At 45.0% G+C, this 22879-nt stretch overlaps 1 protein-coding gene across 1 annotated transcript in view; it reads right to left on the bottom strand.

The window, feature by feature from the left end:
• HTT (huntingtin) overlaps positions 1-22879 on the bottom strand; it is a 169522-nt gene that overhangs the window by 36035 nt on the left and 110608 nt on the right. The window contains exons 38-45 of the mRNA XM_030801394.1: positions 21563-21685; positions 20399-20634; positions 19192-19334; positions 8397-8604; positions 4221-4362; positions 1654-1833; positions 1346-1522; positions 971-1047 (exon numbers count right to left, since the gene is read on the bottom strand). Coding sequence (XP_030657254.1) covers positions 971-1047; positions 1346-1522; positions 1654-1833; positions 4221-4362; positions 8397-8604; positions 19192-19334; positions 20399-20634; positions 21563-21685 — 1286 coding nt within the window. The remainder of the gene's footprint in view (positions 1-970; positions 1048-1345; positions 1523-1653; positions 1834-4220; positions 4363-8396; positions 8605-19191; positions 19335-20398; positions 20635-21562; positions 21686-22879) is intronic.

Here is a 22879-nt window from a genome sequence, read left to right on the forward strand (position 1 = left end):
TGGTCATTTCAAAATAAAATCACCTAATCTGGCACAAGATATTTATAATCTTTTAATCTCCATCATCTGGACTGAAGACTAAGTCAACGGTCAAAAAGGAATAATAGTTTATCTCCCACCATTTGCTATGAGAGTGACAACTTCATAACGCAAATTACAAAACAGCTTGGCCCTACAGACCGAAAAATCATCCCAAGCTGACCACCTAATTGTGCCCAATCCCATTTAAAAACACCATCAACAAGGTACTCTAAAGACTGAAAAGCATAATAATTTTTGTGTGTTTTTTCTTTTTTGCAGTTTCAGCTGAAAGTACACAGCATGATAATTATATTCTCCTTCTCTGCTGTCTCTCTCTCCCTCTCACACACGCAATCCCTGCCCCCCACCCCGCCCCGCAAGGAAAGAAAAAAGGTAAAAGTTTAACTTATTTTGCAGTCATGGAAATACACTCACATAGGAGATGTAAAGATTTCTGATAAAGGCTTCTCAAAGACTTTACAAACACAACTAAGTGATTAAATGCTTTGAAGAGATAAAATGGCAACAGGATGCAGATGTAAGTCCTGCATGCCAAGGATTGAGTAATGTCTTTCAGATTTGCCAACTCTTGTTTAGCAATTAGATGACATGCTTTGATTTTGCTGAGATAAAGCTGATAACCTATTTTCCCACTCATCACAGGACAGTGAATACAGGCATTCTAAATACTACCTCTCAAACAGCCAACAGGAGTGCAAACTGCCTCCACTCACGTCATAGACGTGATCCTGCTGGTCATCCTTTACTCTTTATAAAGTGAGATCTGGTTGTTTTAAAAAGTAGGAAGGTTCTATTATGGCACTTCTGCAGTAAACCCACCCATAAGGCACATCAATTTCTTGTCCTGTGAATTTATTCCTGTACAAATCTACATCCTTTATATCCTGGGTTATCCTAACACAAGGACGACCTGTGTTTCCAGCATTACCTCTGAGCGAGCCCGCTGCTCTGAAGGTATTCCTGGATTCTGTTGAGTTCTTCCATTGGCAACTGGGCCATGCTGCTCTAATAGACAAAAACACATTAGTGTGTTTGTAACACCTAACAACCCAAAATAACCTTATGCTCATTTAAAAAGGATAAACTGATGTGTATAGCTCATCCTAGTAAGGGCAGACTAGAAAAAAAATACAAGAAATAGTCAGATCAGACACATAAAGAATGGCAAGTTTGCAGATGTTTCCATGTTTCTATCGGTGACCATGTCCAGACCACACTTATGGAGGAAAAAGCCAGCCACCTGTTTTGCTTGGCCTGCTAAATTTTCAATATAAATCAGTATCAGCGTTTCGCTTCCCAATACCTGTAAATTTGCAGCCAGAAGCATTTCTACCCGGCGACAAGCAAGGATGTCGACCATGCGAGCCAGCACACGGAAAGGAGTGCACAGAAGCCTGTCCACATACAGCGTGAGCACAGCTCCCGACTGGCTGAGATGGATCCCCTCCAAGCACTGAAGAGTTTTCTTCAGCGTGGTTGGCTAACAGCGAGAAGGAAAAGAACAAAAGATGACTACTGTGCAAATCAGAAATTAAAGTTAAAAATGTCAATACTCCATTTTTAAGGCAGAGAAAACTGCAACTGGCAATACTTGGCAGGATGAAGACGTACAGTTGAAAGGTTTTCACAACGAGACTGAATTGCCTGGATGAACAGGCCGCTGGCAGCAGAGTTCCGATGAACGGCACTGATGAAGTCCTGTACTGGAGGCTCGTGGGAAAGGCTGATCAGATCTTGAATGTGATTTACAATGAGCCATGTTAAGTGCTCGGAGTCATGGAGGTTCTGACACTAAGGAAAAATATGATGAGAGATTCATTTTCAAGTACACAAGAAGAGACCAGGTATTAATGCCATAGAAAGGCCAGAAAGGGTAAGAAGGAGAAAACACATCCCAAATATAAACCTCCCTAAAAATACAGTGTATGAGCACAAATAATTGAGGAGGTAGGAAACTCGATTTACCAAGGCCGTCACCTCCAACCACGCACTGCAGCAGAGGCTGTGTGAAGTTAGGCCCCCTGGGGAAGTAGGGTACAGCAGTCCAGCTCTCAGAGACACTAACAAATGGCCAAGGGTCAAAGGACAAAGGCAGGCCTCAGTGAGATCCACGGGTAGCAGGGGCAGCATTGCGCTGGGATGCTCCCATCCACAGCACTGCCTGCCCTCTCCCGGGCTTCGGGCTGGTCAAGCCAGTGGGCCTCTCCAATTACTCTTTTTCCAATTTTGTGATTGTTCAGTGGGAAAAAAAGAATCCCCTATCACTGCCACAGTTTTGAGAGAATTGTTGAATCCAAAATATGGATGGATCCCACCTATCAAATAAATCTTAAGTGTAGATATTTAAGATTTTTAAGAAAATAAAAAATATGTATTTTTAAACATGCAGAGCCTTTTCATCTTGATTCATAATCCTAGGCAGAAACTGTAAAATGTGATCAATTCCTTGACATTTGGTTAACGATTCATATTTTTCATTTGGGATCATCTGACAGTACAGGTTGAATAACCCTTATCTGAAATGTTTGGGATCAGAAGTATTCTGAATTTAGGATTTTTTTCAGGTTTTGGAATATGTGCATTATACTTATTTGTTGAGCTCCCTAAACCCGAAAATCTGAACATTTGAACATTTCCTGAAATGTTCAAAATCTGAAAATATGAACATTTCCTTTGAACATAATGTCAGCACTCAAAAAGCTTCAGAATTTGGAGCATTTTGGATTTCAGATTTTTGGATTTGGGATGATCAAACTTTATTAACTTCTAAAATTAATATCCTTTTTTCTTACATTTCTGTGAAAAACAGCGTTATACAATTATATTATCCTTAAAAGTAGAACAAAACAGAAAAACTACTTCAATAGAGAATGTAAAGCAAAAAGTGACTATTAATAAATTGCCATCACCAGAAAAAGTCTCTAGGATAACACTTCTTTCAGTTGGAGAGTTGGCTTCCTTTTCTGATTCAGAATATTTAACAATGTTTTGCTATGTGACAGTAGTATCTATAAGATACCATGTTTGTAACAAAGAAATGCATATGTTTTAAATATTTTTAATATAAATATAGAAAAAGTATTAAATCTAGACCAAAATCTAACAGCAAGTTATCTCTGAGTAGTATTAGAGGAGGTTTTATTTTCCTCCGTTTATTTGGTTTTTTTTTTGTAAATTCTCCATGGTAAATATGTGATGCTAGTTTTATGGTTAAAAACTCCCACAAGTGATTTTTTTTTTTTTTTAAAGAGAATGGCATTTAAACAGGAATCCATCATAAAATGTGACAATGAACATCTAACACCTTTGCTACAAATTAACTTAAAAAACATTTTTTTAGAGCAGGGGTCTCGCCTTGTCACCCAGGCTGGAGTGCAGTGACACAGTCACAGCTCACCACAGCCTCAAACTTCTGGGCTCGAGCAATCCTCCCTTCTCAGTCTCTCAGGTGGCTGGGACCACAGGCATGCACCACCACGCCAGGCTAATTTTTCTTTTCTTTCTTTCTCTCTTTCTTTTTTTGGTAGAGGCAGGGTTTCTCTATATTGCCAAGCTGGTCTTGAACTCCCGGGCTCAAGCCATCCTCCGGCCTCAGCTTCTCAAAGAGCTGTGATTACAGGCACAAGGCACCACACTTGGATAATTTTTTATTTTTTATTTTTTTTAGAGATGGGTGTCTCACACCATAGCCCAGGCTTGTCTCAAACTCCTGGGCTCAAGTGATCTTCCTACCTCAGCCTCTCGAGTTGCTGGAATTTAGGCACAAGCCACTGCTCCTGGTATTAATTTTTTTAAAAATTTAAAATCAGAACCCCACTACAGTTAATGCACTTACTTTGTTTTTTAAGTCATTAGCTATTATTATTCCATTGCTTCCCTCAAATTAACAAATATACCCAGCATCATGTAGGAGTGAGCCAATAGCTGGGCATTTGATAAATGAGTCAGCTGCATAAACTCTCACAGTCCAACTTAGAATCCAGTGACTGGAAGGCCAGGCCTGGTTGCCAATTATATGTCAGAGCAAAAGTAAACATTCATTCCAGATTTAGTTTTGATGGAGCTGGCAGGACACCGGGCGGTCTGGGTTCCAGAGGGTCCATGCAAGTGTCATCTACACAGGATGTTCTCCTGGTCCCCACCTCCCTCAACCCCGTTTACAGGCATTTCAAACTTACGACATAATCACAGAAGAGAATGAGAGCCCCTCTTCGTACTATTTCTCTATTGCACATTCCAAGTTTGGCTGCCAAGTCAGAATCCTCCTCTTCTCCAGACATCTGGGGACTAAGTAACTTTGTGCTGGACAGACTGTGTCTTCTAAAAGGAGCAACAGATGCATTGACAATGTTTCTAGATGGCAGTGAGCTTATTTGCAAAATACTGAAGATGATTATGTTTAATTCTAGTTCTAAAACAGACAAGTTGTTTTAAATATTGCTGTATCAGAATGTTGTATGTGTAATATATACTCTCAGTTATCTATTCCTAAGCTACAATAAACCACATATGATAAACTAAAGAAAACAGAATTTAACAGGCAGAAAATTAAAATGCTTGCCTGAATAGCAAAATCCACCATAAAGCTGCACATTCAATCAGCACCTTTATTTCAGAACTCACACTGGCTATGTTTGATAATTGAGCAATTGCTTTTGAAATTCTCCATCTGCCATGAAAGTTGCCAACTGCCAGAATGAAAACCTCCCTGCTTTCATGTTTTACTGTTCGCTTCCCAATGAAACATCACCACTCTAAACATGTTCAGGGTATACATTATGGAAATCCTGTTTAAAAACACTTCTTCCCCACTAACACAGGTTATTTCACTTTACATTGACTTCTCACTTTATTGTTTTTTTCTTTTTGAATACGTGGGAATTATAAACCTTGAGACTCTTGGCTCTAGTCCACACAGTTAAAATGTTGACACACTCCCAAACTGCCCCTCTGACCTTCAGGGTCTGACCGAGCGACATCCTTCCCATTGCGGCAAAGGGCCTTAACGGGGACAGAGGTCACATCAAGCTAAGAATATTCTGAAATACAACAACTTTTCCTGTAATCCCTCAGGATTTAGAAGAGAACTGGTAAAAACCAAAATTCTACAGATTTAAACTTTTAAAAAAAATGCCTTTTCTCTGTCTCCCAACTGGTGAAGTGAAAGCAAACTGCAGCCTAGCCATACAACGCTTAGCAGTCGCAAGAAGCGAGCCACCGACGCGTGTGCAACACATGACAGAACTTTATAGACACTGCTCACCGAAAGGGGCCAGACTCAAAAGGCTGCACACTGTGTGGTTCCGTTTCTTTCTTAATTTTCTTCCCCAGAGACAACATCTTGCTGTGTCACCTAGGCTGGAGCACAGTGGCACGATCATAGCTCACCTCTAACTCCTGAGCTCAAGCGATCCTCCCGCTTCAGCCTCCCAAGCAGCTGAACTACAGGGACGTGCTTGTAATTTTTAAATTTTTTTTTCCTAGAGATGGGGTCTTGCTAGGCAGCCCAGGCTAGTCTTGAACTCCCAGCCTCAAATCATCCTCCCACTTCAGCCTCTCAAAGTACTGGGATTACAGGCATGAGCCACCACACCTAGCCTATAGAGTCTATTTCTATGGCCTTCTGCAATGGGCTGAACAGAGGGACAGAGCACGGATTGGTGGTTAGACCTGGGGAGGGGCAGGACGTGGCAGAAGAAGAGGGAACTGTTTGAAGTGACAGCACTCCTCTATATCTTGATGTGGTTGGGGGAGGGGGGCTGTTACTGACTACAGTTGATAGAAAAGTGCATTTTACTGTATTGTAAATTATGTGTCAATGTGAAAACTAACAAACAGGAAACATGCCCTTTCTCAGTGGGCCATCCTGCCCAGTGTGACTTACACTCAAGCTGTAATTGTGTACTTTGCAATAATACAGCTATAGGGTAATGAGCCTCTGAAAGAGAAGAGGCAGCATTTGCAATTCAAATATGAGCAGTAGACATAAAGAAGGTCCAATGTCAACTCAAATTCAGCCCCAATTTGTAGCAGCACAAGCCCCCCGAATCTCAGGCCATACACCGCCCGGTGCTGGTGGCGAATGAATGTCCCAAATCCAGGGTGACTCAGAACAAGATGAGCTGGGAAGTGACCAACATGTCATGTGTACCACAACCCACCCACAAGTGCCGAAGTATAGGCAGGACTCTAACAGTTCACCAAGAGGTAAGACAGATTGAGAGTGAATCATAAACCCACAGTGACAGAGTCCACAAGAGAGGGGCCAGGCCAGGGCAGGGCTCACATAAGGACCTCCTGGAGCAAGAGCACCCAGTGTCGCCTGGAGCCAGCTCCCATCTGGGAGCCAGCCTGAGAGGAGATGCACACAAACCGAGGGAGGGTCAAGAGTAAGCGGCAGGAACTTCTGCAACTGGATACAGCAATTTTATAGCTGCTGAGTCTATGGATAAAAAAAGAGCAGCTGTGTTTTGTGTTTCATACTTCTAGTAATTCATTTTTCTCCTCTCATGGAAATAAAAAGATACTCATCTCCCACCACCCATAGCTGGAAAAACACAGTCCTAAGAGCAGGGGTTTAAACCGAACAGCTCTGCTCTCTATGGGCATCTTGGACCCTTATGGGAATTTATTTTTTCCTTCCACCACAGGGACACCTTAGACACTCACATGCTTGTTACATATTCTCTTAATTTTACCTTTACATTACCATTAAAGAACGATATTTTTTGAAATTTAACTATTAGGTTAAAAATCCACTGATCCATTAATTTTTTTTTTTTTTTTTTTTGAGATGGAGTCTCACTCTGTCACCCAGGCTAGAGTGCAGTAGCGCGATCTCAGCTCACTGCAACCTTTTCCTCCTGGGTTCAAGCGATTCTCCTGCCTCAGCCTTCCAAGTAGCAGGGACTACAGGCACCTGTCACCATGCTCGGCTAATTTTTGTTATTTTCAGTAGAGACAGGGTTTCACCATGTTGGCCAGGCTGGTCTTGAAGTCCTGGCCTCAGGTGATCTGCTCGCCTTGGCCTCCCAAGGTGCTGGGATTATAGGCACGAGCCACCACACCCAGCCTAATCTATTAATGTTATTTCAGGATAATAGAAGGAACAATACATAAGGTTATAAAGGAAAACTGGGTCAGAGGGGGTCACGAAACAGTCACAGAATTTACCTACATTTACAGAAAGCTGTAGTTTGCCCTCAGAGGGCTGAATGAAGACGCTTGCTGAATCCCAAACTAAATTTACCTTCGGTTTATTTATTTTAAACACTGATCATCTAAGCGTTTCTGTTACTCCAATTCAGGGGACACAATTCCCAGATTCAGAGCCTTTTGATATACCATCAGAGTAAGCAGGCCTATCTGTCAGAAAAAGAGTGATCTGCTGAATCCGCAGCTGATTTCTATGCACGTTAAAGCAGCACAGAACTTCTGTCTCCTGCTCCCACAGTGCTCAGTCATCGTAACAGGCCTAAGACATCCTCCAAGCATTTCAAATGTTGTCACTGGTCTGTCTCCTCCAACAGAATGACCAGACCCCACTACATACAGCACAGAGTGGATGGTTAAGAATGCCTCCCAACAGTGGACTTTCCAGCTGAGTGCCACGAACTGGCCCTACTGGGAGCCCTGGCCGCACATGGCCCGGTATCCATACTGAGCAGAGAGGCACGACAGCACCTGCCCTCTTTTCTCTCTGGAACTTCTTTTCCCCAGCGTGGGATCTTGAGCCTTCCAGAAACACTGTGCTGAGGATTCAGCTGGGTGGGGGGGGGTGGGTGTCACAGCTTTTATTTCCATACATAAACAAATAATGGAGTGTTGGAGCACCTAGAAATGGAGCTTAAGCTTGAAAACCTTTTGCAAAAAGAGGGCCACCCATAATGAGAACCTTAGTAAGTCTTTTTGAATGGTAAAATAACATTTCCAAGAGGTTTTGAAATTTGCTAAATTGTTACTTCATTATCTAAGAATAACCACAACCACACTTAATTTATAATGAAGACATTGCAACATGTCTGGCTATGGAACCAATTTAAGGACTAGAACTCAGTAGGAGCCACACAGCATGACAAGCATATCCCACAAGATGGAATGGTGTCAAAGAACTTGCCAAAGAAAATCACATTTAGAAAGCAACTGCTATTTTGAATGCCTTTAGCTGGACTGCATGTTTGTCCCTATAATATGCCGTCCATGAAAGGAATATTAATATGCAGCAGAAATTTTACAAGCCCTCACAAAAAATGGAAAATGAAAATGCTTTAACGGTGGCCAAACCTCAGGTTACTGGGAGTCTCAGGACAGGGTGATGGGCGGGCACCCTGGGCTGTGGGGCATTATGAACCTACTTTGGGGTCTGTTGCACTTCTGCCCACCAGCGGTAGTCGGTGTGGTTGACAAGCAGCAGGATTTGACACCAGAGCAGCACCAGGGCCGGGTGGGTGGTGATCATGGAACGAGCCCGCAAGTTCAAGCTGTCCAGGGTGTAGAAACTGCCGCCACAGCCATCACTGCGGAACAGTCTAGTGGCAGCTGCTGTGATTCTCCGGAACATTCCTAGAAACAAAGTTAGGAAGGAGAAATGTCTTTGCTTTCATCTCAGTCCAGTGCCACATGGCTACGTGAAGATTTTACATAAAAATGAAACAGGCTGAGTCGTTTCCCACATTTACATATTCAAAGCACCTGGCATTTAGAAAATTCTGATTTTTCTAAGCAAAAACAGATACCCTTTTTTTTTTTTTGAGATGGAGTTTCACTCTTGTTGCCCAGGTCGGAGTGCAGTGGCGCAATCTCGGCTCACTGTAACCTCTGCCTTCCGGTTTCAAGCTATTCTCCTGCCTCAGCCTTCCAAGTAGCTAGGATTACAGGCGCCTGCCACCATGCCCAGCTAATTTTTGTATTTTTAGTATAGAGGGGGTTTCACCATGTTGGCCAGGCTGGTCTTGAACTCCTGACCTCGTGATCCACCGCCTCAGCCTCCCAAAGTGCTGGGATTAAGGCGTGAGCCACCGTGCCTGACCAATATCCCACTTATTTAATGGATTGGTCAAGAAAGCTAGCATTCCTCCTCTCTCACTGTTGACCTCTGCACTGGTTGGCAATGCCAAGCCCTCCAGGAGCTCCAAGCCAAGAGCTGCGAAAGTCTGAACACAGCTCCTGGAGAAGGAGTCAGGGAACACTTGGTGCCTCGAATCACTGCACTCGGGCCGCAGCAGGGCCCCCACAGGACTGAGCCACAGCTACACAGGCAGGAACAGCACTTGGCGCCTGCCAAACTGAACAACTCCTGGGCTTGCTAAAAACTGAGGGACAGAAATGCTGTAAGAGGCCAGGTGAGAAAGCAGGACCTCCCTGCAGTCCAGGCTCTGTGTGCTCTCTGCAGGCTCCTGACACCTGACAGCCAAGTGGCCTCTGTGCCCAGCCATGAAGCATCCTGGGCCTAGGCAGGCTAAGCGGTCAGCCTCCCCACACACAATGCTGGCACCTCAGCGACACACTCAGTTAGATTCTACCCGCAAGTTTCTCCACAGCGTCCTTCTCAGGGCTCCAGGAATCATGACTTCATTCTATCCTCTCCTTTGGATAAACAAGGTCAAAGGCACAGAGACATGCACAGGCTGCAAAGCACAGCAGGGAGAGGCAGCAAGACTTGGGAAACACAGAAAGGCCCAGCTGGCCAAGGTCGCCCTCTCCCCCAGATCTGGGCTGCCTGGCATCACTGTTGGGGTCAAAATTTTATTTCTGATTTAAATTTCAGGCCGGGTGTGGTAGCTCATGCCTATAATCCCAGCACTTTAGGAGGCCAAGGTGGGCGGATCACTTGAGGTCAGGAGTTGAAGACCAGCCTGGCCAACATAGTAAAACTCTGTCTCCACTAAAAATACAAAAATTGGCTGGGTGTGGTGGCGAGTGCCTGTAATCCCAGGTACTTGGGAGGCTGAGGCACAAGAATAGCTTGAACCCAGGAGGCAGGAGCTGCAGTGGGCCAAGATCGTGCCACTGCACTCTAGCCTGGGCAAGGGAGAGAGACTACATCTCAAAAAAAAAAAAAAAAGATTCAACACATCCCCATAGTGAGAGGGTCCTAAAACAGGCAAAAACAGAGTATAGGCTTTCTAGGGCTCCACAATGCCTTAAACTACAACCTGAGACCAAGGAAGCAAGCTAACAAAAGCAGCACACTCGGAGAATACAGACAAGGTCACGAAGAGGAGTTCTAATGCCTTGTCTCTGGCTCCTCCAGGTTTCCTGGGATTTCTCTACACTTGCTTCCTGGTCAGCACTGTCCCCTCCAGCCCATTCTGCACTGGCCTCATCCTTCTGTGGGGCCCTCTGTTCCTGCATGGTCCCCTTGAGTGAAGAGGCATGCGCTGCCTTCAAGGAAGATGCAGCCAGGCCACAGAGCACATGCAGGGACAGACCTGGCATGTGGGAGGTTTGAACAGGTAATAGAAACCCACAATCTGAGCTGTGTTCTAGGTGGCTGAGTGTCAACACAGGCTCTGAATCAGACTGCCTGGTTCAGATCGCGGCTCTACTATTTACTACCTGGGTGACCTTGGATGCACCTTACCTGGGGCCTCAGCTTCCTCCGGTGTAAGATGGAATTAAGAGCAGTATCTGTTCGCAGGACTGCAATAAGGAGCAAACAGGAGAACCCAGGTAAAGGGCTCAGCACTGCACAAGGCACGGAGGAAGTACTCAGCTCCTGGGGCGGTGGCTGCTGGAGCCTATTAGGGAAGTTCAGGTGGAAGATGAGACGGACTCTGAGGGCCACCTCCCAGTAGATGGAGAGGAAGAGGTAAGGTTAGGGTTCCTGGGGTAGCGGGAGGAGGAACGGACAATGATGCTGGGATTCTGAACATCCCTAATGATCTAATTAACAAGAAGAGGCCCTGGAGAGTGACAGTGGTGCTAGTTCAATTTTAAGCGCAAGTCTGAGGTACTGGCAGGAAAAGTCCCGTGTCGAGAAGCTGGATGCCAAGACTACAAGGACCAGCAAGAGAAAGTTGTCCATGAGAGCAACAGCCAAGGTCACAAAGGGGATGGACCTACCAAGGCCGAGGAGAGAGGCAGAGACACAGAGAAAACAGTAACGAGAGACCATGGACAGCAACTTGAGGAACACAATCAATTAAGTGGCTGGACAGAGAAGGCCCTGCAAGCTACTGAGTGACAAGAGGGCAGCTCCACAGAATCAAGCTGGAGGGCCCAGGATGAGAGGGACCTGGAAAGAAAGAACACAGGCAGCCTCTGCAAAGGCCTTTTTAGTAAGAGGGCAAGAGGCTGGCTGCCATGGCTTGAGAAACAAGAGGGAAACAAACCAGCAGGGGCAATGAGAATGGAGTGGACACAGACGGAGGGACGCCTCATGAAGGAAGCAGGAGAGCACAGGAAGTGCTGGTTTATTTTTAATTTAAGGCTGGCTTAGTGCGGCTATAAGTGCAAAAGAGCAGCTACAGGCAGGAAAGGAAAGATAAGACATACATGTTTCGCTACGGTGAAGTATGCAATGGATTTTTTTTTTTTAGACAGGGTCTCACTCTGTTGCCCAGACTGGAGTACGGTGGCATGATCACAGCCCACTGTAGCTTTGGCCTCTGGGGCTCAATCAATCCTCCTGTCTCAGGCTCCTGAGTAGCTAGGAGTATAGGTGGGCACCACCATGCCCAGCTAATTTTTGTATTTTCTATAGAAACAGGATTTCAACATGTTGCTCAGGCTAATCTCAAACTCCTGGGCTCAAGCAATCTGCCCGCCGTGGCTTCCCAAAGTGCACAGGATTACAGGTGTGAGCCACCACACCTGGCCTGCAATGGATATTTTAAAATAAGCATCAAAGGCAAAATTCCAGAGAATCCAGAAGGATGTGGCGTGAGGAAGCAGACATAAGAAGGGCAGGAAGCCGGCAGGAGGATGAGGCTGAACTTGGGGACAGGACAGAAGGTCCCCTGTTCCCCTGGAATGTTATGAGGAACCCAGGGTCCCTTCCAGGTGAAGGGAGGAAGAACTGGACAGAGGCTCATGAGAAGGATTCATCACTCTCTCTGCAGAGAGCAAGGCAGACACCTGCTGAGCATGGTGTGGGCATATTGGAATAGCAAAAGCTTTAGAAGGCACTCTCGGCGGCTCATTCTGAAGCCACCACTAATCCCATGGTGACACCCGCCTGGTCCCCTCTTTCCAAGGGATTCCCTGACTTTCCTCATCCTGGAATCGCCTGTTTTTATCCTCACAGAAAACACATCAGAGACCACAGTGCTGCTGGGAAGCAGCAGGACGACGTCTCTCAGTCCCCTTGTACAGGGTGGGGCTGTGACCTGTCACCACCAGAGAACACCAGCAAAGGCATGCATGTCACTTGTCCAAGGCCACAAAGCCTTCTTCTTTACCTTCCCTCTCCTTGTTCCCAACCAGACACAGAGGATGTGAAGGCCGGGAGAAGAGAACCAAAAGAAGGAAAGAAGCCTGGGTCCCCGAATTCCCACATGGAGGAAAACCATCCATGAACCAGGAACACCCTCAATACACTGTCATAAAACCAAGAAACAACCTTCTCTGGTGTGAAGCCATGGAAATGTTGGTTTATTTGTTACAGTAGCTACCATTACCTAACAAAGACAACAGTGGCATTGAGAATGTGGCTGAGATGAGAAGATGCTTCTCAGTAAAACCTCCCTTCCTAGGGTCCCAGGTAGTGATGAGCAGCAGTCTGAGATAGAAAGAAGGCAGAGCCTGTGGATCACAAGGGTGGCACAGGGGAGCCAAATGGACTCGGGGGAAGAGAAAGGGACCAAGTGCCCAGAGACCACGATGGCAGTGCAGGAAAGGAGGCGGGCAGGAAGGCAGATGCAGGCTGCACCCAGAGAAACAGCTACAGCTGCACACAGCAGCTCCGCAAGCCCTGTTTTTGTGAGCTAAACAAAGAAATATTAAAAGGAACAATGGAAGCAGGAATTGGAAATAAAAAATGCTGTTTTCAAAATAGGCAGGATGTGGGACCCCAATCCCACCATCGAGAGCTCCTAGGGCAGAAACCTCTCTGGGCTGGGCTTGTTCAGCTATGACACGGAGAAAACCATCTCTTCTCCACGCCACACAGTTGACTGGGGCCCATGGCGGGTATTCTGCAAGTGCCAGCAGCTACACTCACCACTATTGACCCAAGAAGTGACCTGATGAGAGAAAGATGGATGGGCAAGAAAGAATGCTTGGGTTTTCATTCTTGGTTTTGGCACAGGATCTTTTAGAACTTAAGCACAAAGGGGGAAATACTTCACAGAGCTGTTCTAAGAATTAACTGGGATAATTAAAATTAAACCTACCACATACCCATGAGAAAATTCCATTGCTCCCAGCATTATAATTGTTAGTAGCCCTGTCCTTTCCCCAAGCATGAACTTGAATCAGTGTCAACTTTATTACTACAGAAAGGACCACTTTCTCTCTCTTTCAGTATTCCTGCTTTGCCCCATAAAGTGGAACCACAGATGCTTTGGAAAGGACAGGGAAGAGCTGTTGTGCAGCCACCCCCTCTGCCACAGAGGAAGGGGTGAGCATGCCTCCGTGAGGGTCATGGCACGTCTCCACCACCCACGACCAGGACTCAGGGAGGAAGGGGCAGCAGCTCCTGCCACCCTGACTGGGTATAGTCTGGATGGCAGGCAGGGAAGGGCACAAGATGTGTCCTTGAAAATCACGGTGAGCAAAGCTGGAAGACCGTGTTGAGGCTACAAGGTCAGACAGCTCTAATTCAGCCACATGGACAACAAACAAAGCTGATGCTTCCACCTCCTGGGCCTCTGGTGCCACCATCTGTTTCTAAACCAGTCTATCTTGGACCAAAAGAGAGGGATGCTGGTCACCCCAAATGTTGTAAACAGGAGGACAGCTATCTTTCTTGGCTATTCTGCTTATCCTAGATGGAATCTGAAATAGGCAAACAACTTTGGGATGAATACCCTCCTCCCCCAACAAGAGGAAAAGCAGGCAATGAAAAGTCAAGGGTGCCATTCTGACTAGTTCCTGAACCAGGTATTATTTAAGAAGTAACCACGCCTAAAATGGACAAATTTAAAGGTCTTCATTTTCAGTGTATGGGTGGAATTCATAGCCTTTGTTTAAGCAGTACGTGAATACACATTACCAATTTTACATGCTAAACACACTTACTTATATAAAAACACAAGATGAATTATTTCAACTCTTATCTTGAAACCAATCAAATATAGTAATTCTGCCACCTAGTGTCTTTCAAATAAATGCAGTCAAAGGAAACAAGAAGACAGAAATACACATTTATATATACACACACACAACTTACTCGCAAATGTTGGGCCAATTAAATAAGGTCAAAAGATACCAGCAGGAAACCCACGTGCCCTCTCCAAGCCCTCCACTCCCTCCAGTAAAGCTGCTTCTCAACAGACCTGCACTGTCTCATACAGGAGCCACTATCCACACAGAGCTGTTTAAATTTAAGTTAATTAAAATTAAATAAAATTATAAATTAAGCTATCCAATCAGATCAGCCACATTTCAGGTATGGAACACCACACATGGCTAAAAGCAACTAAATTAGACAGTGCAGACATCCTGTCTCTGCTGGAAGTCCTATTGGACAACATCTCAACAGTAAAAATATTTTGCCTCAATTTTGAGATGTAAGGAGAGGAAATCAGTGCAATAAGACAGTGACCACATTTGAGCTGCACAGAGATCGCTGAGACATGTAGGACACAGAACACACCACCCTTATCCCACAAAGGCAAGACTAGTCTTTAGAAATGAGGCTGTCTCCTCCTGGCATCAAATCCAAACCAACTGGTGGCAAAATATTAAAATGACCAACATACTAAAATTGACCTATCATTCATTAACAAGCCATATTTTCTCAACTTTAAACTCATTACAGTGGTCAGTGAAGCATAATCCGAAGATCTTTAAAAAGAAACAAGAAAATTCTTTCAATAATAGCAAGTAAGGCTCAAAAACTAGAGTCCATTATCAAAATTAAATTTCAGCCATGGCCTGTGCAGAGGGTGACAGCCGCTGAATGCAGTGGCCATGAAAAGGTCCCTTTCTCCAGGACTCTGTGGTGCCGTGCGGCCAGGCCCCACCTGCCTCCTGCCTGCCTGTACTCTCAGCTGCTCTCTCAGGTGCCGGAACACTTCTCTGCAAAAAGCTAGCTACCTCTCTCCCTCAGAAATCCTGCCTCTGCCTGCCCACCCATTTCATCTGTCACTGCACTATTGTTCTCCTTCACAGGAAATATCAAGACTTGTGATACCGACGCACTGACTGTAAGTAAGTTCCATGCAGACAAGAGCCAGGATGCTCAACTGAACCTGGCATACCCAGAGCCTGCTAGCACGGAGGCAGGCCACGCAAGAGTATCCTCAAATGGACCAAGGATGAAAATGCTATCTTTTACTCTAAGGTATGTATGCAAAATGTGTACAAAAATCCAGTAAGAGAAAGGAGCTTTGATCACAAAAGCACCCTGCCCCATCCCTTTTTAAGGCAATTACTTGTTATCATTTCTGTTTTCAGTTCTGGTAGTTATCTCCAAAATTCTAACTGCTGCGCTGCTATCCCTTGCAGCAGACCACCAGTTACTGCATGTGCTCCTCTCCCTTACTCCCAGAGACCAGCCCCACCTCCTCAGCAATGGAATGCTGTCCAGTCTCCCATTTGGCCCAGGTGGACCAGAGCATTCAGGGGTTTATGGTCACCCATATGACTCATGCAAGGCCAATCACATGCCTACTTGAGGGGCTGAGAACACAGCCTGCTAGAGGTCATCTTCTGTCATGTGAAAAGAGCCCACCAGAGAACAAAACTAACACAGGAAGCAGAGATGAGACTGGACACGGTGGCTGACACCTATAACCTCAGCATTTTGGGAGGCAGAGGCAGGAGGATCGCCTGAAGCTAAGAGTTAAAGATCCGCCTGGGCAACACAGTTAGACTTCCATTTCTACAAAAAAATTTTAAAACCTATCCAGGCATGGTGGTGCATGCCTATTGTCTCAGCTACTTAGAAGGCTGAGGCAGGAAGAACTCTAGAGCCCAGGAGTTCGAGGCTAGAGTCAGCCTCGCACTGCACTTCACGCCACTGCAATTCAGCCTAGGCGACAAAGTGAGACCCTATCTTTAAAACAAAATTTTAAAATTATATAAATGAAAAGAAGAAAGCAGAGCTGAGACGCATAAATATACAATGCAGACCACAGAATTACAACACTAGATGCAGTCCTACCAACTACCCTTGCCTGCACTTTCTAGGAGCTCAAACCAACACATTCTTTCTCTTACTCCAGTTTAAATTGGGGTTTTATCCCTGCAACTGAAAGACTGTTGAATATAATCACATCATAATTTGTCATTATTTATAGACTTCAGACAACTTTAGACATTACCCATTAACTCTACCATAATAAAGATGAGATTTAGCTCATTTATACTACCGCCTAACAATCTGAGTTACATGTTTAGTTCTATTTGGATACCTCTGAAGCCTCTATATTTTGGTCTGTCAACTTCAGAAGATGTAATCATATAACCCCAACAATGCTAGGTGAAGATTTTAGTGCCCCTTCCATTCCCCACCTCCATCTCTACCATCTACTTGCCAAATTAACTTGGTTAGTTTTCCTTTTATATTCATCAGAACCGAAGATATTTTCATTCTGTTCTGAAACCATAATTAAGTCAGTAAGTCTTCAGTGTTTCAGTCACACATTGATTCCAAAAATGAAAGCTCGGGCTGGGCACGGTGGCTCACGCCTGTAATCCCAGCACTTTGGGAGGCCGAGGCAGGCGAATCACCTGAGGTCAGGAGTTCAAGACCAGCCTCAACATGGAGAAACCCTGTCTCTACTAAAAATACAAAAATTAGCCGGGCGTGGTGGTGCATGCCCATAATCCCAGCTACTCGGGAGGCTGAGGCAGGAGAATTGCTTGAACCTGGGAGGCAGAGGTTGCAGTGAGGCGAGATCGCACCATTGCACTCCAGCCTGGGCAACAAAAGCGAAACTCTGTCTCAAAAAAAAAAAAAAAAAAAGAAACCTCAAGCAGTATTTACATTATGACTATCTGACTATCTGAATCCAGTTCCCAAGAGAGCCAAGGATCCTAGAAGGATGGCATCTCTTTCTATAGGTCTTTGATCGTGACCCCTAAGCTGCTTAAAGGAGAACCTTTTTAATATCAAGGGCTTCCAACAGATCAACTGCTGAAAAATCAAGCCACATTTTGGTTTGCCTCACATTTGGACCATGAGACAAATGTGCTGGTTGCTTTTCCTAGAGATTAGAATTGCCTTTCTTTTTTCTTGTTGAGAGAAGAAAGATGTGCCTATCCCCTAGAGCTAGTCTTCTAGCTATTTACTCATTTATTTAAAGCAAAGCATTCTCATTACAAACGATCGTTCTTCTTGGAAAACACACTCTCCTAATGTGGACTGGTTGCTTTCCATGCTTGCTGCACAGCTGGCATCTTGTGACTTTCTTGGGTTCATTGTCCTTGTCATTTTCTTTCTCTAGAGACATGGTCTCGATCTCGCCCAGGCTGGAGTGCAGTGGCACGATCGTGGCTCACTACAGCTTGACCTCCTGGGGCTCAGGCTCATGCCACTACCCCTGGCTAATTTTTTTATTTTTTTTATTTTTGTGGAGATGGGGGTCTCTTGCTATGTTGTCCAGGCTGGTCTTAAGCTCAAGCAATCATCCCGCCTCAGCCTCCCAAAGTGCTGGGATTTCAGGTGTGAGCTACTATGCCCAACCTTCACTGTCCTTGATCATTTGTAAAAATAACAAAAACATCTTGGCCCTCTTTAACACAAGAGGAAGCTCTCGGGTTTACTTTTTTTTTTTTTTTTTTTTTTTTTTTTTAATAAGAGGCAGGGTATCATTCTGTAGCCCAGGCTGGAGTGCAGTAATAGCACCCTGCAGCCTGGAACTCCTGAGCTCAAGAGATCCTCCCAACTCAGCCTCCCAAGTAGCTGGGACTACAGGCATGTGTCCACCATACCTAGCTAGTTTTTTATTATTTTGGAGAGATAGGGGTCTCGCTATGTTGCTCAGGCTGGTCTCAAGCTCCTGGCCTCAAGTGATCCTTCCACCTTGACCTCCCAAAGTGTTGGGATTATAGGCATAAGCCACTGTGATTGGCCCATCTAAACCATTTTTGGGTCTTGTCTTGTTTTGTTTTGTTTTTTGAGGCAGGGTCTTACTCTATAGCCGAGGCTGGAGTGCAGTGGCATGAACACAGCTCACTAGAGCCTTGACCTCCTGGGCTCAAGCGATCCTCCAGCCTCAGTCTCCTGAGTAGCTGGGACCACAGGCACACCACTGTCCCTGGCTAGTTTGTTTGTACAGATGGTGTCTCACCATGTTGCTGAGGCTGGTCTCAAACTCCTTGCTCAAGCAATCCTCCCGCCTTGGCCTCTCAAAGTGCTTGGATTACGGCATGAGCCATTATACCTGGCTCCTCCTAACTATTTTTAACTGTACAGTTCAGTAGCATTAAATACATTCATAATGTTATACAACCATCACCACCATTCATTTCTACAATAACTCTTTTCATCTTGTAAAAACAACTCCCCCTCCCCTGCAGCCCCTGGCAACCACCATTCTACTTTCTGTATCTATGAATTAACTACTCTAGGTCCCTCACATAAGTGGAACCACATAGTATTTGTCCTTTTGTGACTGGCTTATTTCATTTACCATAATGTCCTTAAGGGTCACCCATGTTGTAGCATGTGTCAGAATGTCCTTTTTTTTAAGGCTGAATAATATTCCACTGTAAGTATACACCAGATTTTGCTTATTCATTCATCCATCGATGGTCACTTCAGTTGCTTCCACATTTAACTATTGTGAGTAATGCTGCTATGAACGCTGGCATGCAAATATCTTTTCACCACCCTGCTTTCCATTCTTTTGGGTATATACCCAAGAGTGGAACGGCTGGGTCACATGGTATCAGGTTTACTCTTACAGCAACAAACATTTTCAACTGGCACACTGGGCAAGGCAGAATTTCTACCGGGCAGCACAGCTCCTACACTCTGGGTGTATAGTGAAGAATGGGGAACGAGATACTCCAGGAAGACTAATGTGATTCACCTACCAGACTTGAAGATGTGGATCAGGCACATTAGCAGCGTGCCTAGTTCTTGGCAATAGAAAGTATGTTGCTGCTCACTCATTTCCACCTTCAGCTGTTTTGTAACAATGTCTTCTAAAAGAATACCAACCAGTTGTAATAGAAACCTTCCAAGAAACAAAAAAGATGACAGTGAATTAGGTGACTACTATAAAGCACTTATGCCAAGTATATATGAAAATATATATGGTAAATATAAAGTGAAAATATAGGTAAAGTACATTAAACCGTTAAAGTGAAATGCATAACACCATCGCCTTGGATATAGTCACTTCGTCTCTCTGTGTATCACCTTCCTCACTGAGGATGAAATGGCAGGTAGTATTTTTTTAAGCTTTGTAAACTGTACATTGTTACACAAATACAAGCTGATCATCTGTCACAGGAATTTAATGTATCATCAATTTTAGCCAGCTGCTTCAATGCAACAGAGGGAAAGCCACGGGCTGCCTGCTGAACCTGCAAACAAAACAGTGCCCGGCAGGCTTACGGGCTTATCTCCATCAACAACACAGGGCATCTCCACTGATGACAAACCAAGTGAAGGCTGCATGAAGTCACAGCCACTTAGCAGAAGCAGTACATTTGCGGAAGCAGCTCTAACTCAGTGAATGCTCAGAATCCAGCAAAGGTGGAGAGGGACACATCTAGGCAGCAAGCATTTACGAGTGCCTCATCACTGTCCTCGGGCAGCTTCCAAACAATTTATGAGGGAAGACAGGATTCGATACTATGGGTATTTATTGGAGGCAGGCTGCCTTGCAAGGAGAAGTCTTGTATTACTGACAGCATGTAAAACTGCCAGCACATGGTGAGAATCTAAGACTCACTTTTACTGGCTTCTCTTGGGTTTCAACTTCCCTGACGGCAGTGCGCCCCTACTGCCTGCCCCCAGGACAGCCACCCCACTGCCCTGCCCTGCCTGAGGCGAGCCACTGCTGTAGCATCTCTACTGAGGACAAGAGACAGAACGTGACAAAACCTCAAGACAGGTATGAACCAAGAGCCATAGATAACACAGGACGGATTAGAAAATTACACTGATACAGACTTCTTTAACCAACTCAGAACTGAAGTGAGACCAGGTGTTATTCCAGACTTACTGATCACGAAACATCACGTGACTTCCCAAAAGGCATGGGTTAGTTATAGGCTAAGATAGAAAGCATACCTTGAAAATGTTTCTTCTGGCAAATTCTTCATTTGTTTCCCTTCACTGTGTTCTTCTAGCACTGAATTACAGTCCCCATCTCTTAACCTATTAATTACTGGACAGGAGATTAAATACGGAGAGAAGGAGAGCTCCTGAATACGAGAAAGAACAATATCTTCAGTTGACTGGGAAATCAGAACCCTCAAAATGGCCAGAATTCCCGATATCCACAGCTGAACAGTGCTCACGGATGCCTAAAATAAACAAAATACGTAAGTCATAGCTGAAGAAAAAAGGAAGATTAAATTTCCCCCAATTGCCAATTTTGTGAAAGAAAATAACTCCTATTTTACTATCCTACCAATAAATCTCTCTATCACTGAGTCCCAAAGTGTGCTCCCAGAAAAGCAGGCATTAGTATCACCTGGGAATTTGTTAAAAATGCAAACTCTTGGCTCGGTGCGGGAGCCACCTGTAATCCCAGCACTTTGGGAGGCCGAAGCGGGCGGATCACAAGGTCAGGAGATCGCGACCATCCTGGCCAACACGGCGAAACCCCGTCTCTACTAAAAATACAAAAAATTAGCTGGGCACAGTGGCATGCACCTGTAGTCCCAGCTACTCGGGAGGCTGAGGCAGGAAAATTGTTTGAACCCGGGAGGCAGAAGTTGCAGTGAGCTGAGATCATGCCACTGTACTCCAGCCTGGGTGACAGAGAAAGGCTCCATCTCCAAAAAAAAATAAAAAGGCCGGGTGCGGTGGCTCACGCCTGTGATCCCACCACTTTGGGAGGTCGAGATGGGCGGATCACAAAGTCAGGAGATCAAGACCATCCTGGCTAACACGGTGAAACCCCGTCTCTACTAAAAATACAAAAAAAATTAGCCGGGCATGGTGGCGGGCGCCTGTAGTCCCAGCTACTCGGGAGGTTGAGGCAGGAGAATGGCGTGAACCTGGAAGGCGGAGCTTGCAGTGAGCCGAGATCACGCCACTGCACACCAGCCTGGGCGACAGAGAGAGAGTCCGTTCCGCACCACCCCACGACCAAAAAAAAAAAAAAAAAGCAAACTCTCAAGAAGCTCCACCCAAACTGACTGACTCAGACATTCTGGGGGTGGTCCCAGTAATCAGAGCTTGAACAAGCCCTCCAGATTCATCTGCTGAGCCAGGTAAGAGACTCACCATTGTGTTTGGAGTGACGAACATACTCCGTAAAAGCATGTCCACCGGACGGAGGGAGGAAGGGGCCAAAATCTCAAATAATGTATTTAACACTCCAAGAGCTTCATGAGAGTCAATGTGCATCTGTGGAATTAGACACCACAAACATTTCTACATAAGCCAAAAGAAACGTCAGCTTCCTATACACCAGCTATGTAACTCAAGGGCAAATTATCATAATCATCTCATCATCACCTTCTCTCATTTAAAAGCATTTTAAGTTCAGTGGTTAACCAAGCAAACATTTTTACAACAACACTGTATCAGCTACATTTTTCCCATAACAGAAATCTTGTCATTTAGATTTTTATTACATAAATAATAAATGCTTTCTGTAAAAGACTCAAATATACAAAAGTGTGAAAAAAAATCAACTAGCACTGCAGCACCCTGACACAATCATTACCAACATTTTGGGGACCAGTCTTCCAAGCGTCCCTTTGTATACACATACATGGGATGGTGTGCACACTTTTTCTCTTTTTTTCTTTTTCTGTACTCCATCCCTCCCCCAACAGTTGTAACAAATGCTAAGTGGTATATATCCCTTTCTTAATCTCCCCCATGTTCCTGTAGCCATATCCTTGCCCCCTCACACACAGAGATTTTGTTTTAGTTGTTTTGAAAAATCATAAATGTCTCTGCTTTTCTCACTTAACCCAGTGCAATGGAGAACTCCCAAGGCAACTGGCTGAACTTCCTTCCTTCCTTCCTCCCTCCCCTTCCTCCCTTCCACTTCTTCCATTTATTTCCTTCCCTCCTTCCTCCCTCCCTCCCTCTCTCTGCTTTCTCTCTCTTTGTCTCTTTCTAACAGAGTCTCACTCTGTGCCCCAGGAGTGCAGTGACGCACGAATGGGCTCAAGTGATCCTCCTACCTCAGCCTCCTGAGTTAGCTAGGACTACAGGCGCACACCACCACACCCAGCTAGTTTTTGTTATTTCTAGTAGAGACAGAGTTTCACCATGTTGCCCAGGCTGGTCTCAAACTCCTGAGCTCAAGCAATCTGCCTGCCTTGGCCTCCCAAAGTGCTGGGATTACAGGCATGAGCCACCACACCTGGCCAGAACATTTTTAATCATGCAAAATCGCCCAAGCTAAAATAGTCTAAGCTTATACCACAGTGTGTTCAACCATTACTTATTGATGATGGGCACTGACTGTTTCCAATTTTTGTTTCTACTGAGTGTGTCTACACATAGTAAACAACTCTGCAAAGAAATGTGGTGTTTTTCAAGGCACAGATGTGAAGCTCACAACACTGGCCACATCTTACAAGG

This window comes from Nomascus leucogenys, chromosome 20 (genome assembly GCF_006542625.1).
Source record: "Nomascus leucogenys isolate Asia chromosome 20, Asia_NLE_v1, whole genome shotgun sequence".
Classification (NCBI taxonomy): domain Eukaryota; kingdom Metazoa; phylum Chordata; class Mammalia; order Primates; family Hylobatidae; genus Nomascus; species Nomascus leucogenys.